This window comes from Buteo buteo, chromosome 12 (genome assembly GCF_964188355.1).
Source record: "Buteo buteo chromosome 12, bButBut1.hap1.1, whole genome shotgun sequence".
In the NCBI taxonomy this organism is placed as follows: Eukaryota; Metazoa; Chordata; class Aves; order Accipitriformes; family Accipitridae; genus Buteo; species Buteo buteo.
In genome coordinates, this window is record NC_134182.1 from 42,401,376 (window position 1) to 42,424,891 (window position 23,516).

General features: G+C 54.2%; 3 protein-coding genes across 4 annotated transcripts; 1 reads left to right on the forward strand and 2 right to left on the reverse strand.

Moving 5' to 3' along the window:
* Window positions 1-2,747: 2,747 nt before the first annotated feature.
* Window positions 2,748-11,057, reverse strand: MTHFD2 (methylenetetrahydrofolate dehydrogenase (NADP+ dependent) 2, methenyltetrahydrofolate cyclohydrolase). 2 transcript variants are annotated; one of them, XM_075043668.1, is made up of 8 exons: window positions 10,945-11,057; window positions 8,258-8,442; window positions 7,229-7,351; window positions 6,591-6,743; window positions 6,396-6,503; window positions 5,920-6,012; window positions 4,334-4,459; window positions 2,748-3,542 (listed from the first exon to the last, which is right to left on the reverse strand). In XM_075043668.1, the coding sequence occupies exons 1-8, from the start codon at window positions 11,028-11,030 to the stop codon at window positions 3,403-3,405; spliced, it is 1,014 nt and encodes a 337-aa protein (XP_074899769.1). In that variant the 5' UTR covers window positions 11,031-11,057; the 3' UTR covers window positions 2,748-3,402. The 2 variants fall into 2 exon arrangements, with proteins under 2 accessions (XP_074899769.1, XP_074899770.1); XM_075043669.1 differs by lacking the exon at window positions 10,945-11,057 and adding an exon at window positions 9,017-9,051.
* Window positions 11,058-13,455: 2,398 nt separating this feature from the next.
* On the forward strand, window positions 13,456-20,702 carry MOB1A (MOB kinase activator 1A). Its single transcript, XM_075043670.1, has 6 exons — window positions 13,456-13,579; window positions 16,048-16,214; window positions 17,232-17,325; window positions 18,902-19,035; window positions 19,157-19,320; window positions 19,996-20,702. Exons 1-6 carry the CDS (start codon window positions 13,566-13,568, stop codon window positions 20,071-20,073), a joined length of 651 nt encoding a protein of 216 aa, XP_074899771.1. The 5' UTR covers window positions 13,456-13,565; the 3' UTR covers window positions 20,074-20,702.
* Window positions 20,703-20,809: 107 nt separating this feature from the next.
* BOLA3 (bolA family member 3) lies at window positions 20,810-23,510 on the reverse strand. Its single transcript, XM_075043671.1, has 4 exons — window positions 23,459-23,510; window positions 22,090-22,213; window positions 21,803-21,891; window positions 20,810-20,962 (listed from the first exon to the last, which is right to left on the reverse strand). The coding sequence occupies exons 1-4, from the start codon at window positions 23,492-23,494 to the stop codon at window positions 20,897-20,899; spliced, it is 315 nt and encodes a 104-aa protein (XP_074899772.1). The 5' UTR covers window positions 23,495-23,510; the 3' UTR covers window positions 20,810-20,896.
* Window positions 23,511-23,516: the final 6 nt, after the last annotated feature.

The window sequence follows — 23,516 nt, forward strand, 5'->3', positions numbered from 1 at the left end:
AGCCGTTGCTGGGCTGGAGAAGCTGAAGGTGGTTGGGGCTGTGGGAGCAGCCGGGATGCAGGTAGGGCTGACGGGGAAGGGGACTGTGCCGGGGTGATGTTTTCAAGGGGGATTTTTGGGGTGAGGAGGAGGTTTGCATGGCTGAGAAGGAAAGGGGAGCGTGCATCCCCGCTCCCCAATCCCTGAAATCGCAACGCGGCTCTCGGGGAGTCTCGTTTCGTGGAGGGGTCGGTGCGTCGGGCTTTGTGTCGGCAGGAGGACGCCGGTCCAAGCCCACGGCACCGGGGAGTCCCTTCTGGAGGCGCAGCATCCCAGGCGTGGTGGTGGGGATGCAGGAGGGACCCGCCGGCCGTGGAGGGACCCCGGCTCTGCCCACCCCGGGCTGGATGTGTAGGAGGGTACGAGGAGGTATGGCAGGGCTGGAAAGGAGCCGGTGGCCCGGAGCTGTGCCCCAGGAAGGAGGAAAAGCAGCTCAGGTGTAAGGTTGTTGCCGCTTGAGGGTAACAGCAGACGGGCCGCGGTGGGAGAGCGGAGCAGGGAACGGGGCTTTGGTTTCCGCAAGGGAATCAGGAATGGTTTCTGCAGGCAGTGGGGGACGGTTTCTGCCGGAAAACGGGATCGGTTGCTGCAGCGAAGCCGTTTGGTCTCCCATCCCCATGTCCTCACCCGCGGTTTTCCCAGGGCCATCCCTGGCCCCGGTAACAGCCGTATCTCTTCCTCCGGACGGGAGCGAGACGTGCCCGAGCCGTTTTCTTGCTGGAGGACCCTGCTCCGCCTGCCCGGCCCCTGCGTGAGGGGCTTTTGCGCCCACTTTAGCTCCTCGATCCTGGTTATTCGCACACGGTTTAAGAGCAAGCGGCTTGTAACGGGGAGGGCAGAGCAAGCGTGTCCCCCGCCACGTACCCACCTGTGCTTTCAGGCTCGCATCCAGCAGCTCCCCGCTTGGTCTCCGGTTGGCATTTCGGCTCCGCAAAGGGTTCTTCCCACCCGTCGCTGCCTTTGGGGTCTCTGGGAAAGGAAGGGAAGGGAGCAGGTTAGGAGTCAGCGTGGGCACTGAGCTCAGTTTGGCTCTGCCCGGCTCTCACCGCCTCTTTTTTCCAGCAGCGCCAGGGCAGTAATGAGGCTTTTAAAGGTTGTTTGGGTTTGGTTTTTTTTTTCCTTCCATGGGCTACACCCAGCTGTGGTTTAGAAACACTGGTCTGAAGCAATCCTCTCAAATCTATTGCTTTTACTCATTTTTGCTAGATGCGGTCTTTATTTTTTCTCTGTTTCAAACCTCACAGAGCCCCAACCCTTCCCCCAAGCCGAAACAGCCTACCTGATATTTATACCAGCCATACGGGGGTCTCTGGGAGACCAGTTAAATATTGCAACTGGTCTGAACCTTTGTGTGGGACAGATCCCAGTTCTCTGTAAATAGCCAAGTCCAACAAAGACTCGAAGGCAATTTCCTATTTATAGCAATTTTTTCTGGTTCAAGTACACCTCCTGGGGAAATGTGGTGAGATAAATAACACAGTATTATTACACCCATCACCACTTAAGCGAGAGCCATGTAGCTTGACGTTAACATTAAGAACTATTTCAACTTGAACGCATCGTGTCTATTTTGTAGCATTTTGTACCAATCTCCTGTGTGGTAGCTGAAGCGCGGTACAGGTAGGCTTACAATTTTAATCAAACAGGTTCATTTGCTTTAGCCAGTAGGTCAGCTCTACTACCCCATGCCCCCAGAAAGGCTTTGTGGACTCTGGTAGATGTTTCATAGAGCTGAAGCCACTCTAGCATCCAGCTTGTTTTGACTAAATTTGTCATTTTTGCAAGGTTCACATGTGGTTTCTACTTTTTGTATATGAAAACAGTGGAGCGTCTCAGATTTGCCACCTCCATTACAGTACCACTTTAGCCATTTTGTATTTATCGGTGATACAACCCAATAAACCTCATTTCAATGAGTCGCAGCTCTTAGTGTGTTTTTGGTGCAGAGTCCTTGAACCTCAGCTTTCCTTCCCACACGGTTAGTGTTTTTATAAGCCCCCTCCCCTCTAGGAGAAAACCATGAATGTGGGGTTAGTGCCGAGTCACCACGTGCCTCCAGCAACAGCCGTTCAGCATCACAACAAACCTTTCCTGCTCCCCAAAAGGTGGGATCAGTCTTTCCAGGGAATACACGAAGAGGAAGGAGTCCAAGACACGTACCTCGCTGCCCACAAACAATGCTGCGTGTAAGTTTTTCCATCCTGCCCAAGGCATCGTGACCCCAGGTAAGATTAACGTTCAATGGATAATTAGAGCTTGCAAAACAAACTCATTAGAGGACTAAGTTTGTACTGTCATGTCAATGCAGTTAGGAAACAGCATCAGGAAGCTGAACGGGTTTTGTTCAGGCATGAAAGCAAACAGACCTGCTTACTTCTAAGCCGAGTTGGTGATGCACGTAGCAGTTGTGTCTTAGCTAAACTCGGGGAGAAAGCCAGACCTCCGCAGTGACAAAAGGGAGCTTGCATCACAAGTGCTATAGTAAACTATTGCTGGAGGCTGCTCTCCCTTTTCTGGGAGCAGTGAAAAAACTTGCGTAGTAATAATTCTAGGACACAAGTAGTAGTTTTTTGTCTTCTCATACTTTATTTAGAGTTAGCCTGCATTTTATTCACTAAGTACTTGCACGCTTTACAATACAGTCCAGGAAATCTCCTGTGTGCCCAATGTAGGCACCGACAGTCCCCAGCCCATTGTTCTTTGGTTAGAAAAAAAGGCTTTTTAAAAAAGTCACCATCCAAATAGCAAAAAAAAAAAAAAAAAAAAAAACAGTTTAGCTGCACCCTAGAAGAACATGTTACAACAAATCTGCCACTGCCCAGGGCCCCGCATAGGCTGCGAACATACATATGGCTTTTTTTTTTTCCTTTTCAAGTAACTTCTTCTACAGAAGAGCATAACTCTAACTAAACATCTGCCGTTGAATAAAGACTTCAGCACGAGTCAAACGCGAGCAGTCTGGGCAGACTGAGCATTTGTGAGAACAGAACCATGAAGATCATTGCTTTTGCACTGTGGAGCAGTGCTCTACCTCCCACGGGATTGCTAACGCCACACCGAGCTCCCGGGAGAGCTGCATGCCCAGGATCCCGACTGTCACCTAGTCCCTGCAAGAGCAGGGCAGGCTTCCTAGAAGAGCTAGCTTAAACATAAAGCAGCTTTGCTAGCACGAGTAGGCCAGAAGCGTAGATGCTTACACCTTAGTACGACTAATGTGCATATGTTTCAGCTTCCAGTAAATATCCATGACCTCAGAATAGGAAATTCCACTTCCAATACAATAAATAAAAATATTGCATTTTCTATCGGCCTGTTTGGGAGTCAGTTTGGAATGTTGTTTTCAGTGCTAAAGAGAATCCCGCATTAAGCGGTTAATGCTTTCAGCTCTTTGGGTTTCAACAGCTTCTTGGCAGCAATGATGGTGTTCTTCATCAGCATGGCAACTGTCATGGGCCCAACTCCCCCAGGGACCGGAGTGATGTAGCTGGCTTTCTTCTTCACCCCTGCAGGAAGGAAAGCTAGAGCTTCACATACAAGTCAAAGGCAGCAACACTTATCAAGCTGGCTGGCCAGTACAAAGCTGTAACCAGTCTAACATTGTTCAAATTCCTTCAAGATTACTAGCTAAGGAATAGCAGTTTCTCAAGGTGGACTTTTTCCCCCCTCTATAATTCAGGGCAGGGGAGCTCACACCATAGTCTGTCCATCCCTGCTACAGGCTTAACTGCAAAGCCCAAGGTAGGGGAAAAGCAGAAAGCAAGGTCTAATAGCTGGATTTCTAGCACAGAAATGTCAAGTCCAAGACTAGATGTGGGCTTCATACGTGCCCTTGAGGGCAGCCACAATAAAGTACTAACATTCCCCCTCTCTCTTCCTTCCAGGAGGAGGTTCCAGTGTCTCTCAAGCAAAAGTGCAGGGCTCATCGCCAACAGTCTGTCTGGGCACCGTTGCAGCTAAGTGGTGAGCAAGGCCAGTGAGTAGCAAGCCAGAAGGTAAGTTCTGCATGTTTTTATTTAAAAGCAGGAGTATGAGTGATGAATTGGAGGAGAGGCAAAGCAACCTGACTGCTTAGGTTCAGGATGAGTCTCCTCTGCCTTGCAACATACAGCTTTCCCACGGCATATTTACAGGAAGAGCTGCACCCTTGCATATGGTACAATTTTGAATGCACCAACCAAGAGAACAGAAGCACAGTCTGCCTCTGCTCAGTCACATGAACCAGGACTTTCTCCTCCCCTTCTCAGCTCCCTAGATGTTTAACTCTCAAGGAACCAGATGCAGAGCCTTTCCATACCTTCAAAATCCACATCGCCAACCAGCCTCGACTTGGCAGTGACAGGATCCTGCACTCTCGTTATCCCCACATCAATAACTGCAGCTCCTTCTTTGATCATATCAGCTGTGATCAGGTTGGGTATGCCTGCAAGAAGAAAACAGAATCAAATGCTCACAGTGGTGCTAAACAGCCCCCCTGCTCCCCTTCATCCCATCTTCATGTTATGTTTTCACCCACCTGGGCCCTACTGCCTCAGAAAAGAGTTGGACTCAGTCTTAAGGGTCTTTTCCAACCTGAAGGATTCTACCATTCTACAAAATGCAAATCTACCCAGAGTTGCACAATCCAGCGCTACCTCCTTAATGTTCAGCTCCATCAGGAATTTGAGCTGTTTACTTATAACCTCAGAGTGTAAAGAACTGGAATCCAACCCCCGAAAGAGGTCTGGCAAAGCAGCTGGGACCAAAGCATCCTCTCCAAGTTGAAACCTTAAAGGTCACATTTGAAGTCTGCGGCTGTGTTTGTTCACGCAGCTCCAGCAACGTTTTTGCACCTGCACTAAGTCAGCAAGCTGGAGCAGCGTCCGAGACCACCGCAACCCAGCTTGGCAGAGGCACTGGCTTTGCCCAGGGGCTGTAAAACCCCCAGATGACAGGGGGAGAGGGGTGGGGAGCAGCAGCTTTCTGCTAAGACACCCTTTCAGGGTGGAGTGTGTTTATCTGGTTCTGCCAGATACTGCTGGCTCAGAGAAACTCATTCCCACCCTCTGCTTAGTTACCTCTTTCATGTAAGCCTTCCCCTGGTCTGCTGACCACCTTTGGCAATTCACATGCCTTACCTGCCAGCAGCCCTTCTGCTGTCATTACGTGCACTGACACCTTCAACACCACTTCTACTCCTTCCAGCACCTTGTCTCTTTATACCCTGTTTCCAACCCACATTTTCTCTCCTCCCTCCCCACAGGCTCACACCCAGCTTCTGCTGCCAAACAGACACCCCAGATCAGCTCAACTCCTCTGCTGATGAACTAACTCCATGCCAAGGGTACAGCCTGGAGAAGAGCACACCTCAGAGATTCCTTGTGCTCTGAAGATGGCACTGCAGCTGTCGCTCAGCATTTTGTCTGTCTCTAGGTAAGCAGATGCTATCTTGGTATTTTTTTCCCTCCTCCTCACATAAATACAGAACTGTGTGCATGTATAACAGAGCCTGTCTGTAGCTGTTCCCTAGATCTGATCAGGTGCTTGCTGGCATACCAACCCCTCCTCCCAGATGTTATTTTACATTTCAAAGGCAGAGCTACAAACAGCCCTGCTACCAAGATCAAGTATGTGGCTCCTAGGCTTAATCACAGGATTAACTGGCTGGCTCAAACAGCCCCTCAGCTGCTGTCCTAGCCCTCGCCTACAGCAGCTGCAGCCAGCCATGAGAGCACCAGACTCTCCTACACTGCCAGAGCTGCCTCAGATAGGGAGGCCCCAGGACATTCAATACTGACACGATTGTCTCCTGCGAGCAAGGATTCCCATCAGAAACGCCACACAAGCTGCAGTGCGGCACCCTCTGTGCGCCTTGCCTGCGCTATTAGTAGAGTCGGGTCTCACCTGCTGCTGCTACCACAATATCAGCACGGATAGTGTGTTGCTTCAGCTGCTCCTTGGGAGTGTAACGGTGGGATATTGTGACTGTGGCATCACCTGCAAGAGTGGTTACATAGAGCTTTTTAATTCACATACACCACTCAAACCCAGGCACTTCTCTAAATCTTCCCCTTCGACCACCTGTGTATTTATCAGGAACATCAGAGCCTGATGAGAAACCCCAGGGCACAGCCTACAGAGTCAGAGGGAGGGATATGGTACGGAAGAGGACAAGGACTCACTGAAGAAGGCTCCAAAATGTTACAAGACTGACTGTGCAGAGCTAACTCCTCAGCCTTGACCACAGCCCACGTGATGGGCCAGAGTCCTTAAGGTGCTTCTGGGACTGGTTTAGGAGCCTAAAGAGGCCAGCGTGACAGGCAGAGGATTTCCTTCTACAGCTGCCTGGCGCACAGGCTCCGAGGCCACCAAGCTCTTACCTCCTGGGCGCTCGTGCCTCCCGTCCGTATGCAGCAACATGGCGATGGGCATGCCCACATTCTTTGACCTGCCGGCCACCACCACATTTTTCCCCAGCGTTGGGATGCCTGCAGAGGACAAGATGGAGTCTTAAAACAACCACAAGCTGGACTTATGCCAGGCAGCAGCCAAATACTGGAGCAGCAGCAGCTTACCAGTTCTCTTAATGATCTCCCACACCCCCCACGGGGTAGCTGGCAGCATGGAGTACTGGTCAAGGCACATGCGACCCACATTTATCACATGAAAGCCATCAACGTCTTTGTCTGGAGTCACAGCGTTGCAAATCTTGCGCTCATCAATATGTTCTGGAAGAGAAGAAAAAGCTTTAACTCTAGGGATCAGCCAAAAGCCTGCTCTTTGCAGTCAGCCAGAGCCCTGACCTCCTGCACCAGCCCCTTCAGAGTTTAAAAGCTTGAAGCTACTCAAGACTTCCAGCAAGCTCAAGGCTAACTGCTCCCAGAAGAAGGGAACTGGAACCACTTTGGGACTACAGCATCGCTAATGCTGAGAGGGTATTTTTAGGCAGCCTCAGTGTCACAACAGAGTTCAAGCTTCTGGCTCTGGAAGCTGATACTCCCTCCACAAGAATAGATTTCTGTGACCCCCAGCAACTTAACTCATGCAGGCAGCTGTGTGATCGAGTAGCTGCATCAACTTCTTTATGCTGCATCATGGCAGGGTGCCACCTCTCATGTCACTGGGTAGCCCCCGTGCTACTCCTCCTTCTGGCACATACAAACCCTTAAAAGCTTTATGTTAAAATGAAACAGATGGAAATCTAGCTACTCACCAGGTAAAGGAAGCTGTACTAAAAGGCCATCCACATTGGCATCATTATTGAGTTTGCTGATCAAATCCAGCAGCTCCTCTTCAGTAATAGAAGCCGGCCTGAGGATGGTTTCACTGCTGATTCCTGCACAGCCATTGAAAGCATCGCATTAGAGAGCCACGTGGGCACAAGTGCAAGAGCAGTTTTCTTAATCTATGCAGATTTAAGCTGCCCTGTTCATTGCTCTACTAACTCTGACAAGCACGCACCAAGGATTGTATGCTTTGTGTAACAAAGAGCACCTTCCAGGCCAGAGACCTTCACAAGGCTTGCAAGTTACCGTTAAGGGCCATTAGTGTCAGTCTAATGACCTGGGAAAGACTACTTGGAAGCAGAAACCCTCCAAATGCAGAGAGGGCTTGGAGAAACCCAACCAAAGTGTGCTACAATGGAGATGCAACTGCACATCCTGTGGTCCCTCTTGACACAGCAAGAAGGGGATGTTAGCCTAAAAATCTCAGCTCCAAAAGAAGGCTACGGCAGGACAGAACCCAAGGAGAAATTAAACCCTTTATTGCCCCTAACCCCTTTCAGCACATTTTCTTCAGAAGCATACTTGGCCGAACACCGAGCAGGACCTCAGCTTGCAAGACTGGAAGCAGTCACAGGGTAGCAAGGCTGCTGAACGATGACTGCATCTCGAGTATTTGAGGAAAGACGGCAAAGCAGAGCCCTGTCTGTGCTTTATATGACCCTAGAAAGACTGCAAATCCAAACTACAGAGCTTGATGTTGCCCTAAGGGACTCAAATGGCACAAGGCACACGTGAACTGTGTTTATTAACTACGTCCCAGTACAACAATGAAGGCAGCCAAAAGAGTCATAGCAAATGCTGGGGCAAACAGGGACTTCCACGCAGCCGAGGTGAAAAGCTGCCAGATGGATGGATCCCAAAAAGCTTCCCTCGGCCTCCAGCAGAGAGGACTCCCAACTACAGCAAGATAAAACAGTCACTCGCTCCACTTTTTTGGAACAGAGCGCAAGACGTACCAACGTCAGCAGCCGCTTTGGTTTTGCTCAGTACGTAGGAGTGACTCGCTGGATCTTCACCGACGAGAACAACGCTGAGGTGAGGTCTCTTGTTTCCAGCTGCTACCCACTGCTCAACCTCGTGACGGGCTTCCTGCCTGATCTGCCGGGCCAGCTTCCTTCCAGAAATCACAACGGCATCATTTCTGCAACAGATAAAGTATTACCAAAGCAGTCAGCATCGTTAGGACTTGTCATTAGGGCTCTGTGCAACACAGACCAGGAAAAGCTCTTTCACTCGAGCCTTACTTTTACAAGCCTATTGCACCTTTATACCAAATCATATTAAGCAGCATAGTTCAGTCTTAGTTTACAGCTTTACTGCCCAAAGCCAGGATCAGCAAACAAAACTACCAAAGGGACCAACTTATTTGTGCAGCCTGAGAAAGCTTACACGCTATTCTTCTCTGCGAGGTGTGCACCATTTGTCTGGTGCATGTTTCAAGCTAAGATACTGTTAGCTCCCATTTGTAGAAAGCCAGTCACCCATTCCTTGCAAAGGCATGACAGCTTCACTACAAAGGACGTACATGAAGCAGAACTCACTCCACTTAAGTGGAGCTTCCACCACCGAAGAGGTCTATTGAGTAATTCCGGCTCATTGGATGCAGCAAGGGAGGCACAGCGTGCCACGCTTCTGTACCGAGTGCTGTTCCCAGAGATCCTCATCCCCCACAAATTCCTCGGCGAGACCGTCGGCCCATCTAGCACAGCACGCACCTCACGCAAGCCAGTCTCATGCCTTCCCCTGCTCAAGTAAGCACTGCTACCGCTACAGTCATGCCTTCAGGCTGTTAAAGCCAGGCTGGGGGTACGTGGTTTCACCCCGTCTGACAGACTCCAACGTCTAGCTGGAGTAGAAGGGACATTTGCCCGTTTGAACCAGGTCAAAACAACTCCCTGCATACATTTCTGGTCTAAATTGGTAACGGGAATATCCAGTCACCGCCAAATACATTCCAGGCAACTGGACACCCTGCAGTACATAGAAAGGCTGGCTTGACCTACAGCTAGCTGGGAGGCCACGGCTGCCAGTCCCCACTCACAACAGGCTGTCACAACACTGCTCACATTTGGTTTTTTTTCCTTCAGGTTATCACTACAACTCCTATTTGAACATCATTCTTGTTCACTAATCCCTTTGTGAGAAGGTACACCTTCACAAGCTTCAGTTCTAGACTTCACTACAGCATTGCCTCACAACGAGCACCTTACTTGCCCCATTATTCCTTCCTCTGAGCCAGAGCTCACAAAGATGCTCTCACAGTGTTACTGTCATTTATGGTGCCTTCCCAAATTGCAAGGACCAGCTCATTTCTGAAGCAATATATATCAGAACTCCACAAGCTACTCAACTTGCCACAAGAATCCAGGAGACAACTGACCCACAGGAGAAAGCCTGACAGCACCAAGTGCAGTTTCCAACCCTCCCTGTACCATCCAACGGGAGCAAGCCAAACTACTGCAGTTTGTCCTCAAAAATCCGTCAGCTGCCTGGCATACAGACCTTCTCCTACCACGATCCCACGTTAAGTCCAACACTGCTGTATTCTGACCTTCTCTAGGTACAATCCTGATCCTGGAGCACTGGGGACAGCTGCCACCGGGGAAAGCCACCACAAGAGCCGCTCCGGCCACATACCTGCATCCCTGACCTACTCAAATATGTAGTTTTCTCCCATTTACTGGGAATTAAATGCTGCTCCATCCCTAACACTAATCACCCCAGTCAAACTTATTTAACAATAACCAGCAAAACCCCATTCCAGACCAGCTCAGCCCACTGGCCCTCTAATTCTTATATTTGAGCTAAACCTGCGCTAAACTACTGTACGCCCGCTTAGATACATCTATGGAAATTACAAGTGCCTGGCAAGCTAGGGAAAGGAAAACTCATTAGATCACAGACACCTCATGCCAAGAACCTACCCGAATCTTCCCCTTACGTAAGCCTGAAGTCTGGGTGCCCAGCCTGGGGTTCCAGGGGACGGGGAGAAGCATCAGCCCCCCTTGTGAGCTGCAGGAAAGCCAAAATAAGAGCTCGGAGCCCCGTTTAGAGTAGGGAACGGGGGTGAAACCAAAGCACCCGAGCAGCAGCAGCTCCCTGAAGGGCTCTCGGTGCTCGGGAGCAAAATCCACGGGAGGGTGGTGGAGAAGTGGAAGGAGAAAGTCTGTGGGTGCACAGCCTGAGCCACAGGTGGGATGCTTGGGGTAGGATGCTTCGGGGAGAGAGGGGGGGGTCTCTGGTCCCTCTCACACCGTTTTAGTCTGGGTTCAGCCTGAGACCGGGCCCCGAGAGGCACCTCTGGGGGTGCGGGGAGAGCCCGGTAGACCCGGTGTGTCCCCCCCACCCCCCCGCCCGCAGTGAGGGGGAAGCCCAACATACACCATGCAAGGCGGGAGCGGGATTTCATCAGCCTGCACCGCCCGGGGTGACCGCTGGGGGTCCGCCTCAGTCATTCCCGGTGCCGGTGGCGATGAGCCGGGTCTCTACCCCAGCCCGGTGGGTGAGGCGAAGGAGAAGGTGTGGGGGGGCGAGGGCCAGGCCGGGCCTCCCCCTCCTCAGGCCGGCATTGGGCGGAGGAAAGGGACGATCCCCGCTTCCCCCACCACACAGGTGTTCCTAAAAAGGCCGGATCGGGCCGTACCTGGGCGCGCTGAGGTGGAGGCGGCGATCGCGGGGCCGCAGCGCGGCGCGGCCGAGGGTGCGGAGCGGGCAGAGCGCGGTCGCCATGGCAGCGGCGGGCGCTGAGGGAGCGCCGGCGGGAAGCGGGAGTGAGGCTCTCTGCCCCGCCCGTCGCCTTATATAGCAGGAGGGGCGGGGAGAGCGTCCGGCTCCTCCCCTTCTCGCCGCCCGCGGCAGCCAATCGCGGAGGGTAGAGTTGAATGGAGGTGGAGAGCGAGGGGGCGGGACCGAGCGGGAGTTTCCCGGCGGCGATGGGGGTAGAGGGAGAGAGGCGCTAGGGAGACGGGGGGGGCGGGGCGGGCGGAGAAGGAGAGGGCCGTGATTGGTGGAGACGGGTGAGGCTTCTCCTCTCTAATTGGGCGCTGCGGCGCTCATTGGCTGGGCCCGGCGGGGGGCGGGGCAAGAGGGGCTGCGGGATCCGTGCACCGCGGGGCGGGGCGGGGCAGGGGGCGGGGTCAGGATTGGGTCTAAGGCTGGGCCTGGGGTTAGGCCAGGGGTCAGGGTCGGGATTAGGGTCGGGATTAGGGCTGGGGGTCAGGTTTAGGGCTGCGATTCGGGTGGGGGTTAGAGCAGGATTAGGGCTGAGCGAGGGAATGGGATTGGGGCTGGGATGGGGGTTAGGGCTGGGATTGGGTTAAATCTGGGGTTGGGGCTGGGATGGGGGTTAGGGCTGGGATTGGATCTGGGGTTGGGGTTAGGGCTGGGATTGAAGTTAGGTCTATATGTGGGATTGGGGTTAGGGCTGCATTTGGGATCCGGGCTAGGTTTCCATCTGGGATTGGGATGAGATTAATTACAGGACCGTGAGTATGTCTAAAACCGGACTGAGGTTGAAATTAGGATTAGGGTTAGGTCTAGTTTATGGACTAAGCGTACACGCACCAGGACGGGCAGTTTAGCTGCTAAAAAATAGAGAAGATTTTCGCTGCAGGAGGTTGCGACGGGGCCTGGCAGCTGGTGTTGTCCCTCGTCAGGCATCACAAAACCTCGGCAAAACCTGGGGGTGAGCCGGGTGCTCCCAGCTCCCAGTGCTCCCAGCTCCAGGCAATCCCAGCACAGAGGGACTGGAAGCAGGATCCCACACCCGAGCAGGCACAGGGTGGCCATCCGTCAGCATCTGTCGACGGCGAGAGGGAACGGTTACTCACCGTTAGTATTTCTCTGCTGTTTCTGGCCACGGTTTCCACAGGTGGAAAAATTAAATGCTTTTGTGCAAAACTAAATACCATTAATTTAATTTTAAATGGATCCTGTGTGGCGTCTCCTGGCCCTTGGCACCAGATCGGGTCAGGACGGGTGTGAACGCTGCTCCCTGGTAACGCAGAGAAGGAAGCAAGAAACCTGCACGGAGAAGAGGTAAAAGGAGAGCCTGTAAGTGCTTGAGAACCCGTGCTGAGTGAGTTTAGCCATCTCCTGCATGTTTATTTTCCTTAGTTTTGCCCTGCGTACTCTTTGAGTTGTGAAAGGCAGCCTTGGAGGTTTATCGTGAGGTCATCGAGGTGCTCGGTAAAGTCTGGGAAGGTTTTTATGCCTCCTTGAGTATCCAATAAATACCGAGGATCACTAGCCGCCGTCCCCGTGACGTGCCCCGGCGGAGCCGGTTCCACACTGTGCCGCTTGTGAGAGCTGCGGGAGGCAGCCTGGCTGCGAGCTAAAATAACCTCAGCATGTTTATTTTAGTTTTTAACTTGTTTGGAGTGGCTACGGTCGTGCCCTGGTTTTAAAAGTAATTGTTTAGGTCAGTAACAGCAGCTCTTTGCTAAGACAAGGGCTGGAGAGATCACATAGCCACAAAAAAAGGGTGAAAACCGGCAGAAATCAGCCCTGGGAAAAGGGTTTGATAAACTTTAGGATGTTTTGGGGAATTTCAGCCTGTGAAGTTGGTCTGGGGCGCTGGATGGGGCGTACGGGTCCGGCCTGGTGTGAGGCTGAAAAGGAGGGGCTGAAATAAGATGGTGGGGGTTGAGGGGGGTGGGGGGGGGAGCATCTGTGAGTTGGGGGGGACCTAGGGGGAGGAAGGTCCATGGGGGGGGGGGGCAGGCCCATGGGGAGGGTCTTTGGAGGTGCCCAGACTCATTGGGGGGGGAGTCCCAGGCCCATGGAGAGGAGGCTTTGAGGGTCCCCAGGCCCATGGGGGGTCCCCAAGCCCATGGGGAGGGGGCTTTGGAGGTGCCTGGGCCCATGAGGGGTCCCCAGGCTCATAGGGAGGGGGCTCTGGGGGTCCGCAGGCCCACGGGGAGGGGGCTTTGAGGGTCCCCAGGCCCAAGGGAGGTCCCCAGGCCCATGGGGAGGGGGCTTTGTGGGTCCCAGGCCCATGGCGGGGGCCGAGGCCGGCACAGACCCACGTGGACCTCGGCCCGGGGGCTGTTGCCATGGTGATGGCGCCGTGCGCGACCACGCCCCCTCTGCGAGACCACGCCCCTCCACCATGAAACCCCTCCTCCCCGTCCCTGAGCTCTCGCGAGAGTTGGCGGCGGGGCGGGCGCGGCCCGCAGGGAGCTGGGGCCGCGCGCGAGCAGCCGCCCCCGGCGCCGCCGTTTTCCCCTCAGCCCGGCCCGGCGCCTCGGCCCGGCTCCGCTCGCCATGAGCTTCCTCTTGTGAGTGTCCGAGCCCCCCCGGGGGGTGCCTTAGGGGAGACCCCGAGGCAGGAGGATGGCTGTGAGGGGTTTTGGGGGGGAGGCTGCGTGAGAGACTTCGGTAGGGAAGGCCTCGGGGGGGCGGGGGGGGTGGTCTGTGAGGGGCTTTGGTCTTCGGAGAGGCTCTGTGAAGGGCTTTGGGGTGGGGGGGCACTTAAGCTTGGTTTGTGAGAGGTGTTGGGGTGCGGGGAAGCGTTTGGGGGGTGGTGGGCCTTGAAGGCTGGGTCTGTGAGGGGCTTTGGGGGAGGAAGGCTTTTGGGGAGACCCTGGGGAGGTTCTTGGGGAGGGGGGGAGGTGCTGGTGGTGTTTAGGAGCTTGAGGAAGGTGTCGTGGCGAGGGTGTGAGGTGGGATCTTGAGGGAAGGGCCTCGAGGAAGGCTTGGGGGGGGGATGGAGGCCTCAGCGGTGCTCAGGAGCTGAGGAAGGCCTTGTGGTGAGGCCCGGGAGGGCTCTCATGGGAAGTTTTAGGAGGAAGGCCTGGGGGTGGGGGCTTTGGGCAGAGGCTCTGGGGGCTCAGGAGGGGCTTGAAGAGGATTTGGGGAGGGCTGAGTGTGTACGGAGGGGGAAAGGCTTTGAAAAGAGTCCCCGGGGGTGTACCAGGAGGGCTTGGGGAGGAGGCCCTGGAGGGACACGGGGAGGAGTGCAGTCCTGTGGAGGAAGCCCTGGGGCTCTAGTAGTTTTTCTGTGAGGAAGGTGGGGTGAGAGAGGGTGCCTTGCAGGGGTAGGGTCCTAGGCCGGGATGTGGAGGGGGAATGGCAGCGGGAGCAGGGCGGCCTGGGAGTGCCCATGTTGGGTGACTGCCATGGAGGAGAATGGGTGGCGGGGGGCTTTGGGGGTGTATGAGGGGATGGGAAGCCTTTTGGGGGTTAGTCTTAGGGGGAAGGCTCTGGGGAGGGGCTGTCTTGTGAGGGTTAATCCCTTCCAGGTGGGGAGAATTTGAGGGGTTGGTCTTCCAGGGGAATTGGGGGAGGCCCTGAGGGGGTAGGGGTGTCTGCAGGCGTGCTCTGCCTTAGTGGGAGGCCCTGGGAGTTGGGAGGGGGCTTTAGAGTAAGGCCTTTGCTCTCTGGGTGGGGTTTGGGTGGGCCTTACCCTACATCTGTGGGCAAGCGCTGGTGCAGTGCAAAGGGTGTGGGCTCTTGGTGCTAGCTGGTGTTTGTGTGACGGGCTGCCCTCCTGTGAGGTGGGGCAGGCCTCACTGCAGGGGGAATGCTGTTAATGTGGTAAACCTACAAGCATGTGGTGTACAAAATGCATCTTTAGCAAGCTGCAGGGGGTGTGGTGTTGCATACCTGTGTTGTAGATGCGAAGGCTTGTAAAGTGAGAGAGGGCTTCTGGCTCTTAAGGCCTGGTAGGTGCTGTGGATGAGGACTGGAGGCATTCTGTGGTGTAAGAAGGGGCTGGGGACCCTCTTCCCAGGGCTGACGATGTGCTGGGTCTGCCTTTTGGAACCCTCTGCCTAGGGTCGGTGACGTGCTGGGCCTGCGTTTCGGCTGTAGCAGGAGGCAGAGGGTTGGTTTAAGAGTGAGCTGGATCTAAAGGTCTTTCACTTCCGCACCGAGCGTTGCACGTAAACAGGGCGTGCAAAGCCGTAAGATTGCACCGGGAAGCTGCCATGAGGCGCGTGCCAGCCGAATGCGTCCGGTTGCGCGCAACGGGGGCAGGATGCCGGCGATGCCGAGCGCCATGTGCTGGAGAAGCCCATTTCCCCCGAGCTTTGCTTTGGCCCTGCTTGTCCTATTGTTTGCTTCACCCCTGCTCAGAAGCAGAGAGTTGGTGGGGTCTGAAAGTTAATGTTTTGTGGTTGAGAGGTATCAAAATTCATCCAGTTTTTGGCAGCGTTGGCTGTTTGGAGAGAGGCTGCAGTACCGCCGGCCCCATTGGAGGAACCGGGGGGAGTTCGGTGAGGAGTTGTGCGATGGCTCGGCTGCTGAGCACAGCTGTCGGTACAACACGGAGAGGGAAGGTTATGATGACAATTTGCATTTCAGGGCTGGAGTCTATTAAGTTGCTATTTTTAGCAAGCTGTTTCCTATGGTGCGTTTGAGTGCTGAGTACCTAATATTTGCCGCTGTCAAACTGACCTAGTGGCAGTCGGCAGGTCGTTTCATTCCCTGGTGGAGTTACGTGGGCTTTTCTTTCCATGACTGCAAGCAACTGTTGCTTGATGAGTCTTTGGTCCTTTGCGCAGAATGTTTGTGTTTTTTAGAAAGGGTAGACGAAAGAGGGAAGCGTGCGGGCGGCTTTTTTGCGATGCCATCAGAAATGCTTCAGCTTGCATGCAGGATCTGTTCACCCTGATGGCGGGGGAAAAGGGGAAGGGCCAGTGTCACCTTGGTTAAAAGTGCCGGATGGTAAGGGGTAATATGGGAAATGTTTCTGGGAAGAGAATGCTGTTAAAGGACTAACTGGAAATGTTTTCTCTCTTGTCAGTGGGAGTCGATCTTCGAAAACATTCAAACCCAAGAAGAACATTCCCGAAGGCTCCCATCAGTATGAACTCTTGAAACATGCGGAAGCGACTCTGGGGAGCGGTAACCTTAGACAAGCGGTTATGTTGCCGGAGGGAGAGGACCTTAACGAGTGGATCGCAGTTAACAGTAAGCCCTATGAAAGAGGGATCTGCCCAAGCATGGAGGTGGAGTGGGAGAACCAAAAATCTCTGGGTTTTTTCCTTTAAAGAACCTAGGAATTCCCCAGATGAAATTCTTATTCCAAGCACGCTCTGTTTAAGTAACGGAGTTGGGATAAAAGGAAAGGAAGCGGCACGATGTGCCAATGGCAGATGGGTCCTGCGTCAAAGGGGTGTTGCGCTCTGGAAGTGTGCAAAAAGTGAGAAACAAACCTGCACAATTGTGGTTTTGGGGTGGGTTTTTTTGAGTTCAGTCTTGCAAAGGCGATGAGGTTTGTGAATGGTTATTTTTGTACTGGGGAGTTAGCCTCAAGTATTGATATTTGGAGTTACAAAGCTAGCATTGTCGGCTGCAAAAATGGTGGCAGTGAATAGTCCAGGGAAGAAGTGGAACCGTATTGTCCACTGAACTCTAGGTTTGTGGAGTTTCTTTTTTGTTGTCTGTTTTCATTTTATTGTTGCTGCTTGCATAGTTTAAAAAACCAAATACTTCAAACCTATTCTGCTTTTAGCAGTCGCTCTCCCTGGCCTTCAACTATGTTTCTTTAGAGGTTAGAGGAGGAAGAAGAGTCAGTTTTGAGCGATGGAAGACAGTAAGTCAGGCCACAAGTGTTTAACCTAAGGAAGGTCCCTCTTGTATTATCAAAATCAATCGGGGTTTTGAGGTACTGTCATTTTTTTAAAGGTGTCTGGAACCTAAAGCAGTCATTTCCAAGGTACGGAAGGCTAAGTGGAGCTTTATGCTGTACAAATCGGCTAGGGGCAGTAGCCTGACGGTGAAAAACTGACAGAGTGATTCAAATTCCTAGATGGCTGAAATGTCTCAAAATCATTGGCCACATGACATCGTACGGAAGGGGGATGTTTGTTTTGACTGAGAGCTTTGTGCCAAGTTCACCCCTGCAACAGCTGAATGAGAGCGAAGCGGCACTCTGGTCTGCTTTGCGTTTGCATTTTGAGTAAACTTGATCCGTTTCCTTTCCAGCGGTGGATTTTTTCAACCAAATCAACATGCTCTATGGGACCATTACGGAGTTCTGCACGGAGGCGAGCTGTCCGGTCATGTCTGCAGGACCGAGGTAAGAAGTTTACCGCAGTCTATAGCCGCAATTGAAATGTGGGGAAGCAGACGGGGGTGCGGGTTGCTCGAGCGTGTGTAGAAAGAAGATATAAAGAAGATGGGACGTGTCCAGATCGGGTCGAGGCGCACCGTCGTGCTTCCTGGTGCCGTGTACCCACGTGCGAAGCTAAGCTGTCTGTTGGGCTGCGTGGCGTTGGTAGCCGTCGGTTTGTCTGGTGCGTTGACTACGTGGCCAGGGGAAGCGTGCGTGGGGATCTCTTTTCCCCCTGTCGATCTGGTCCCTATGTTGTTTGGAAACTGAAAAGATGTGTTGTCAAAACGGTTTATTTTAAGGAAAATGAGGGATCTAAATTGATTGGAAGCAGCTGGTCTTGCTGTCAAAGTCTTACAGTAACCTCTTGTGCTCTGTCACAGAGCCGATGCTCGGAGAGGCCGTAGTGTGATTTTTTTCAGAGCACAAGTGATTATAAAGGTGCTGCCGCCAGCACGGGGCAGGACACGAGGCAGGCGAATGCTCCGGTCGGGTTACTGTACGGCATGTGCGACGGCTGTGCAGGGAGGAGAGGGCAGCCCGTCGTTGCGAAGTTAGAGCTGGGAAGGGAACCTCGTGCTCATAGTGACTGGTGCGTGCAGTAGGGAATGGCTAAGTGTCTTTTGGGTCCTGCCGATCCCTGTGCCTGCCCTGTTGAATCAGCCTGGCCTCAAGTATGCTTATCCTGGCGCAGGCCGTGAAAGGGCACGAAGCGTGCGTTGTCCCGAGGCGGTTTTAGGGGCTGTTGTCCCTTGATTCGTGCGGGTGCCCGGGTGAGAAGCATGGGCAGTGGTTTTCAGGAGGCATGTTTACCTAGCTGATGTAGCGTAACCTTTTTGTCAGAGAAGGTTGGGGCATCATGGAATGTGGAAAGCAAATAGCGAAAGTGTATTTGGGGCACCCCATTGTTTTTAGGAGGTGTCAATACCCGTGGGGAGAAGATGATATGTTGGTTCTGCACTTGTGTATTTTGTCAAGGTGAAGCTGCAGCAGGGTATGTTGTCTGTGAGGTTGCTTGAGGCATTTTGTTTTTCAGGATAGCAGCGTGGAGTCTGGCCGGTGGGCAGTATTTGTAGGGTGCCGTGTAACATCCTGCCCCGCTTTTCTACCCAGAATTATCTAGATTGCAAGTTCCCGTTTCTATATTTGGGGACATTTCCTGTAACGATTTCCTGTTGAAACGGCACTGGGTTTTTTCGCTTGTCGTCGGTCAAGAGGCGACAGTCAAAACCTGGGGGGGTTTCCCCCTGCTTTTGAAGGATTTTGCAAAAGATCGCAGAGAAAGCAGGTTGTGTTGTCGTCTAGCATTACAGTCGGTGTCTGCCCCAGTTCGGAGGAGCAGTCGGATCGATAAGCACGCGTGTCGATTTGCAGGTGGTGGCTTCTGAAAGTCTTTGGCTAATGTGCGACCCCAGGGATGGTCTCCTGGGGATGTCAGCCATCTTGTGTGAGGGGAGAGGGCATGCCAAAGTCCAGGAGGAGCCCGGAAAAGCCATTTTTTCTCTTGGAGCAAAGGATTTATTTTCCTTCCCTCTCCCTGCAGGTATGAGTACCACTGGGCGGACGGCACCAACATAAAGAAGCCGATCAAGTGTTCGGCTCCGAAGTACATTGATTACTTGATGACGTGGGTCCAGGACCAGCTGGATGATGAAACGCTCTTCCCTTCAAAGATCGGTAAGCGCAGCTGCGCGATGCAATGAGCCTCGCGTACAGGACTGAGACGCTGCTGGAATGTCTCGGTTTGGTAATTCTGACCAAACTGAAGGACTTAGCAGTGCGTGTTGGTGCGTTTCAGGCGTCCCTTTTCCCAAGAACTTCATGTCGGTGGCCAAGACGATCCTGAAGCGGCTGTTCCGCGTGTACGCTCACATCTACCACCAGCACTTCGATTCCGTCATGCGGCTGCAGGAGGAAGCCCACCTCAACACCTCCTTCAAGCACTTTATCTTCTTTGTGCAGGTGAGTTGCGAAATGGTGGCCGGTTGCCTGCCTCTGGGGTTTCTTGTTCCCCGCTTGCTTTTAAAGGGAGTTGGATTTTAAGCGCCTCCTTGCTTTTTGAAGATCTACAGCTGTGGCGTGTGCTGGAAGATAGGCTCAGCTCCTGCCCTCTGTACCATGCAAACTGTGCAGCTGCAGCGCTGTGGGATTGTGGTGTTGGGTTTGGGTTTTTTTGCAGGAAGTGTGGCACAGTTGGCTTTCAATGCTTGAATGTCCCTCTGAGGTTTTAGCTATCAGCCTGCAGCAAAAGAGACCAGGCTTGGAGGGGAACTTGGGCGTTTTGTAGCTGAAGAATTGACTCAGAAATAGCAGCAGCAGCAGCACGTTTTTTTCTCCCCCCCCGACAGTGTTTCAACAGCCCGTCCTGTGACCGCATATGCAACTCATCATGCAGCACAGCATGGTACTTCTCAGCAACACGGCAGAAAAAGTTTTTTGTCGTCTTACTGCTTGAATTTCTCCACAGAGAAATGGGAGAGGTGGCTGCTGCAGCAATGCCTGTTTAGTGTTTCTCTCGGGAGCTGGCACGCACTGACACAGCAACTTCCCAGCATGCATATGGTGGCTGGATGGGTTTTCCAGCAGCTCTTTGAGAGGTGCCTTTAGCTTTTGTGCTGTTTTTTTTTCCTCTGCTAGGAATTCAACTTGATCGACAGGCGGGAGTTGGCTCCTCTGCAGGAACTGATTGAGAAGCTGGGCTCCAAGGACAGATAAACTCTCCCTGGGCGGACCCTTTTGGCCACTCCTTTCTGCTTTGTACGCCAGCCACTTCTATGCTTCGCCTTCAGCGATGCAAGCCCTGAGATGCCAGGCAGCGCTTGGAGTGGCATCAGTCTCAGAGGCCAAGCATCACTTCTACAGTGCAGCAGCAGCCACCACAGCCTGTGTTGTTTTAGAAGTTGTTGGCTGCACTGTGGTGACTTGCCCTGTGTAGTCCACTTGGCTATGTGCTCTAGTCTGGCTGAGGATGGGACTTGCCTTGGACTCAGAGCAGGTTTTGTTTCCCCCAGGCATGGGGTGAAGTTCACATGCTGCAGAGCTGCATTCTACTCCAAAGTTTTCCTCTGGACCCCATGGACACAGTGCTTGGCCTAAAGCAGCCTGATCAAGGCTAAGCCCAGTGTGAGAGCAGAGTGACTTGGCTTATTTTTAAGTGCTTTTTTTTTTTTGATAAGAGGTACACTTGAGCCTTAACCTCCCCTTTGGCAATGGTGTTGGGGGAGGAAAAGAAGTGCCTGGCCCCAAAGAGCAGCTCCCTGGTGTTCCCAGCATGGTTGTGGGGGGCTGAGGAAGGGACCCTACTGTGTGGCAAGGCAATAATAAAGTTTCTCCTTCCTGCTGTCCTTTGAGAGGAAGAGTCCCTTCCTTTCCCCCTCCCCTTGCAGCCCCCCAGCCCTGCACAGGTGCCTTAATTGAAAATGCAGCACTTGGGAAATTTTTCTTGGTGGTGGGAGGCAGGCAGCTGCCTGCTCATCATCAGCACAGAGCCCCTCCCAGTGAGAGCATCTTTATTGACTGGGCAGCAGCATCATTGTCATCAAGGTTTGGGGGTGGAGGTGAAGATGCGCAGTCCATGCATGCTCTTGATCTCCTCACTCAGTGCCTGCAACACCAAACAAAGTGGTGGCTGTGTAGTGGTCACTAAGCACTGTACACAATCTCAAGTGCAGCACACACTGCCCCAGTGCTACACCATGTTGGGCTATGATGTTCCTTCATTAATGGCATAACCTTTACCAGAGTGCCCAACAAGGAAGGGCTATGCACACAAAAAGCTGAGCACTAAGTGCTGCACACACACAGTGTAGCTCTGTATTTTTTTTTAAATGAAGAAAAAGGGCTACACTCTTTCTTTATTAGTGGCAAGGAAGGGATGGGCTATGAGGCACAGCACTCAATCCTCTCTGGGGTGTGTATGAGCACACACAACCACCCAACATGCTGTGCGCACACACACATAGAACAACACTATTTATTGGGAAGGAAAAAAAGGGCAGGCAATGCTATTTAGCACTGGGAAGGGGGGTCTTTCAGTGTAGACACTAACACTGCATGCAGGTGCAGCAGTTAGTCCTCTCCTGCACACACCACCCAAGCACCCAACTAGAAGTGCTGTACTACAGCCAGAGTGCTGCACAAACAGCTACACTGGTTTTTAGTGGGAAGGAAGAACTATGCTACTCAAGACAGTCACCCTGCACATGCAGCACTCAGAGCTGAGCCCACAGCACTTCAACCAGGCACCACATGTGTGTGCACACAGCGCTTTAATTGTGCACACTGATTGCACATGTGCACACACAGCAATTTGTGCTGCACACATACAATCAACATGCTGAACTAAAGTGCTGTGCACGACTACAAAGTGCAGCAGGCTCAGCTCTGAGTGCAGCACACACAGCACCAGCGTTAAGTGCTACACGCACCCAGAGCCCCCCCTCACCTGGTTGACCATCTGGTGCTGCTGCACCGTCCGCTTCTCCTTGAAGTCCTCCGACTCGATGTGAATTTCGTACATGGCACCGCAGCCGCCTAGAAAAACAAAAGCAGTGACAAAGGCTTGAGGAAAGACAAAAGTCCTTTGTGTCCCCACAGCAAAGGCCGGGGAGGACAGGACAGGACAGCCAAGGGATAGACTTAACTCCTCCCTCGCAAAGCACATGTGTGGCTTGAGGAGGGGGGTAATGGTTTTTGGTGGGGGGTAGGAAAATACAAGAGCTTTTTCCATACCTGATATATCCACGACTTTGATGGCAGAAGCCCGGGGAAACTTCTCCCGCAGGACCCGGGTCACTCGGGCCTCCCCCTCCGTCTGCGAGGTGAAGCTTCGCCAGGTGCCGCGGCGCAGGAAGAGCTGGGGGGGGCAAAAACAACACTGAGAACCCCTGCTGGGGGCAGTGACCCCCGCCGGGGGAGGGAAAACCCTTCATTGTACACCCAGGCGGGGGGCTCAGCAGGCGGGGGGGGGCTGCCTTTACCGGCACAGGAGGGTCAGGGAGGGCACCGGGGGGGAGGTTAGGCTGCCCTCACCGGCAATGGGGAAGGCTGCCGGCACGGCGGGGGGGCGGCTGCCTTCACCGGTACCGGGGAGGGGGGGGGGCGGCAGGAGGACGGTCACCCTCACCAGCAGCTGGGGGAGGGCACCGGGAGGGGGGGGGGTTGGGCTGCCCTCACCGGCAAGGGGGAAGGTGGGGGAAGGCTGCCGGTACCGGGGAGGGATGTGGGGTGTGTGTCCACCTTCACCGGTACCGGGGTGGGGGTGTCCGCCTTCACCGGCACCGGGGGGGGGTGGGGGTGGGGGTGTCCGCCTTCACCGGCACCGGGGGGGGGTGGGGTGGGGGTGTCCGCCTTCACCGGCACCGGGGGGGGGGTGGGGGTGGGGGTGTCCGCCTTCACCGGCACCGGGGGGGGGGGGGGGTGGGGGTGTCCGCCTTCACCGGCACCGGGGGGGGGGGGGGTGGGGGTGTCCGCCTTCACCGGCACCGGGGGGGGGGTGGGGGTCGTGTCCGCCTTCACCGGCACCGGGGGGGGGGGGGGTGGGGGTGTCCGCCTTCACCGGCACCGGGGGGGGGGGGGTGGGGGTGTCCGCCTTCACCGGCACCGGGGGGGGGGGGGGGGGGTGGGGGTGTCCGCCTTCACCGGCACCGGGGGGGTGGGGGTGTCCGCCTTCACCGGCACCGGGGGGGGGGTGTGGGGGTGGGGGTGTCCGCCTTCACCGGCCCGGGGGGGGGGGGGTGGGGGTGTCCGCCTTCACCGGCCACCGGGGGGGGGGGGGGTGGGGTGTCCGCCTTCACCGGCACCGGGGGGGGGGGGGGGGGGGGCACACACTTACCGCAAGGGAGGGAGGACACTTCCACCGTCAACCGGGGTCACTTACCGTGAGGAGGCGCAGGCCGCACTTACCGTTAACCGGGGAGGAGGGAAACACAGAGGGAGACGCGGGGAAGACGGACCCCCCCTCCCAAAACAACTGGGAGGGGGGTGTCTCGGACAACGGACAAAGCGCCCCCGCCCCCTACCCCTGGACGGGGAGGGGGGCACAGACAGAGGGAAGGACGGACAGGACGGACACACAGACACAGAGAGAGAAGACACGCACCGGCCCGCGGCACAGCAGCCCCGCCGCGGCGGCCATACTGGGCGGCGCGCGCCCGCTG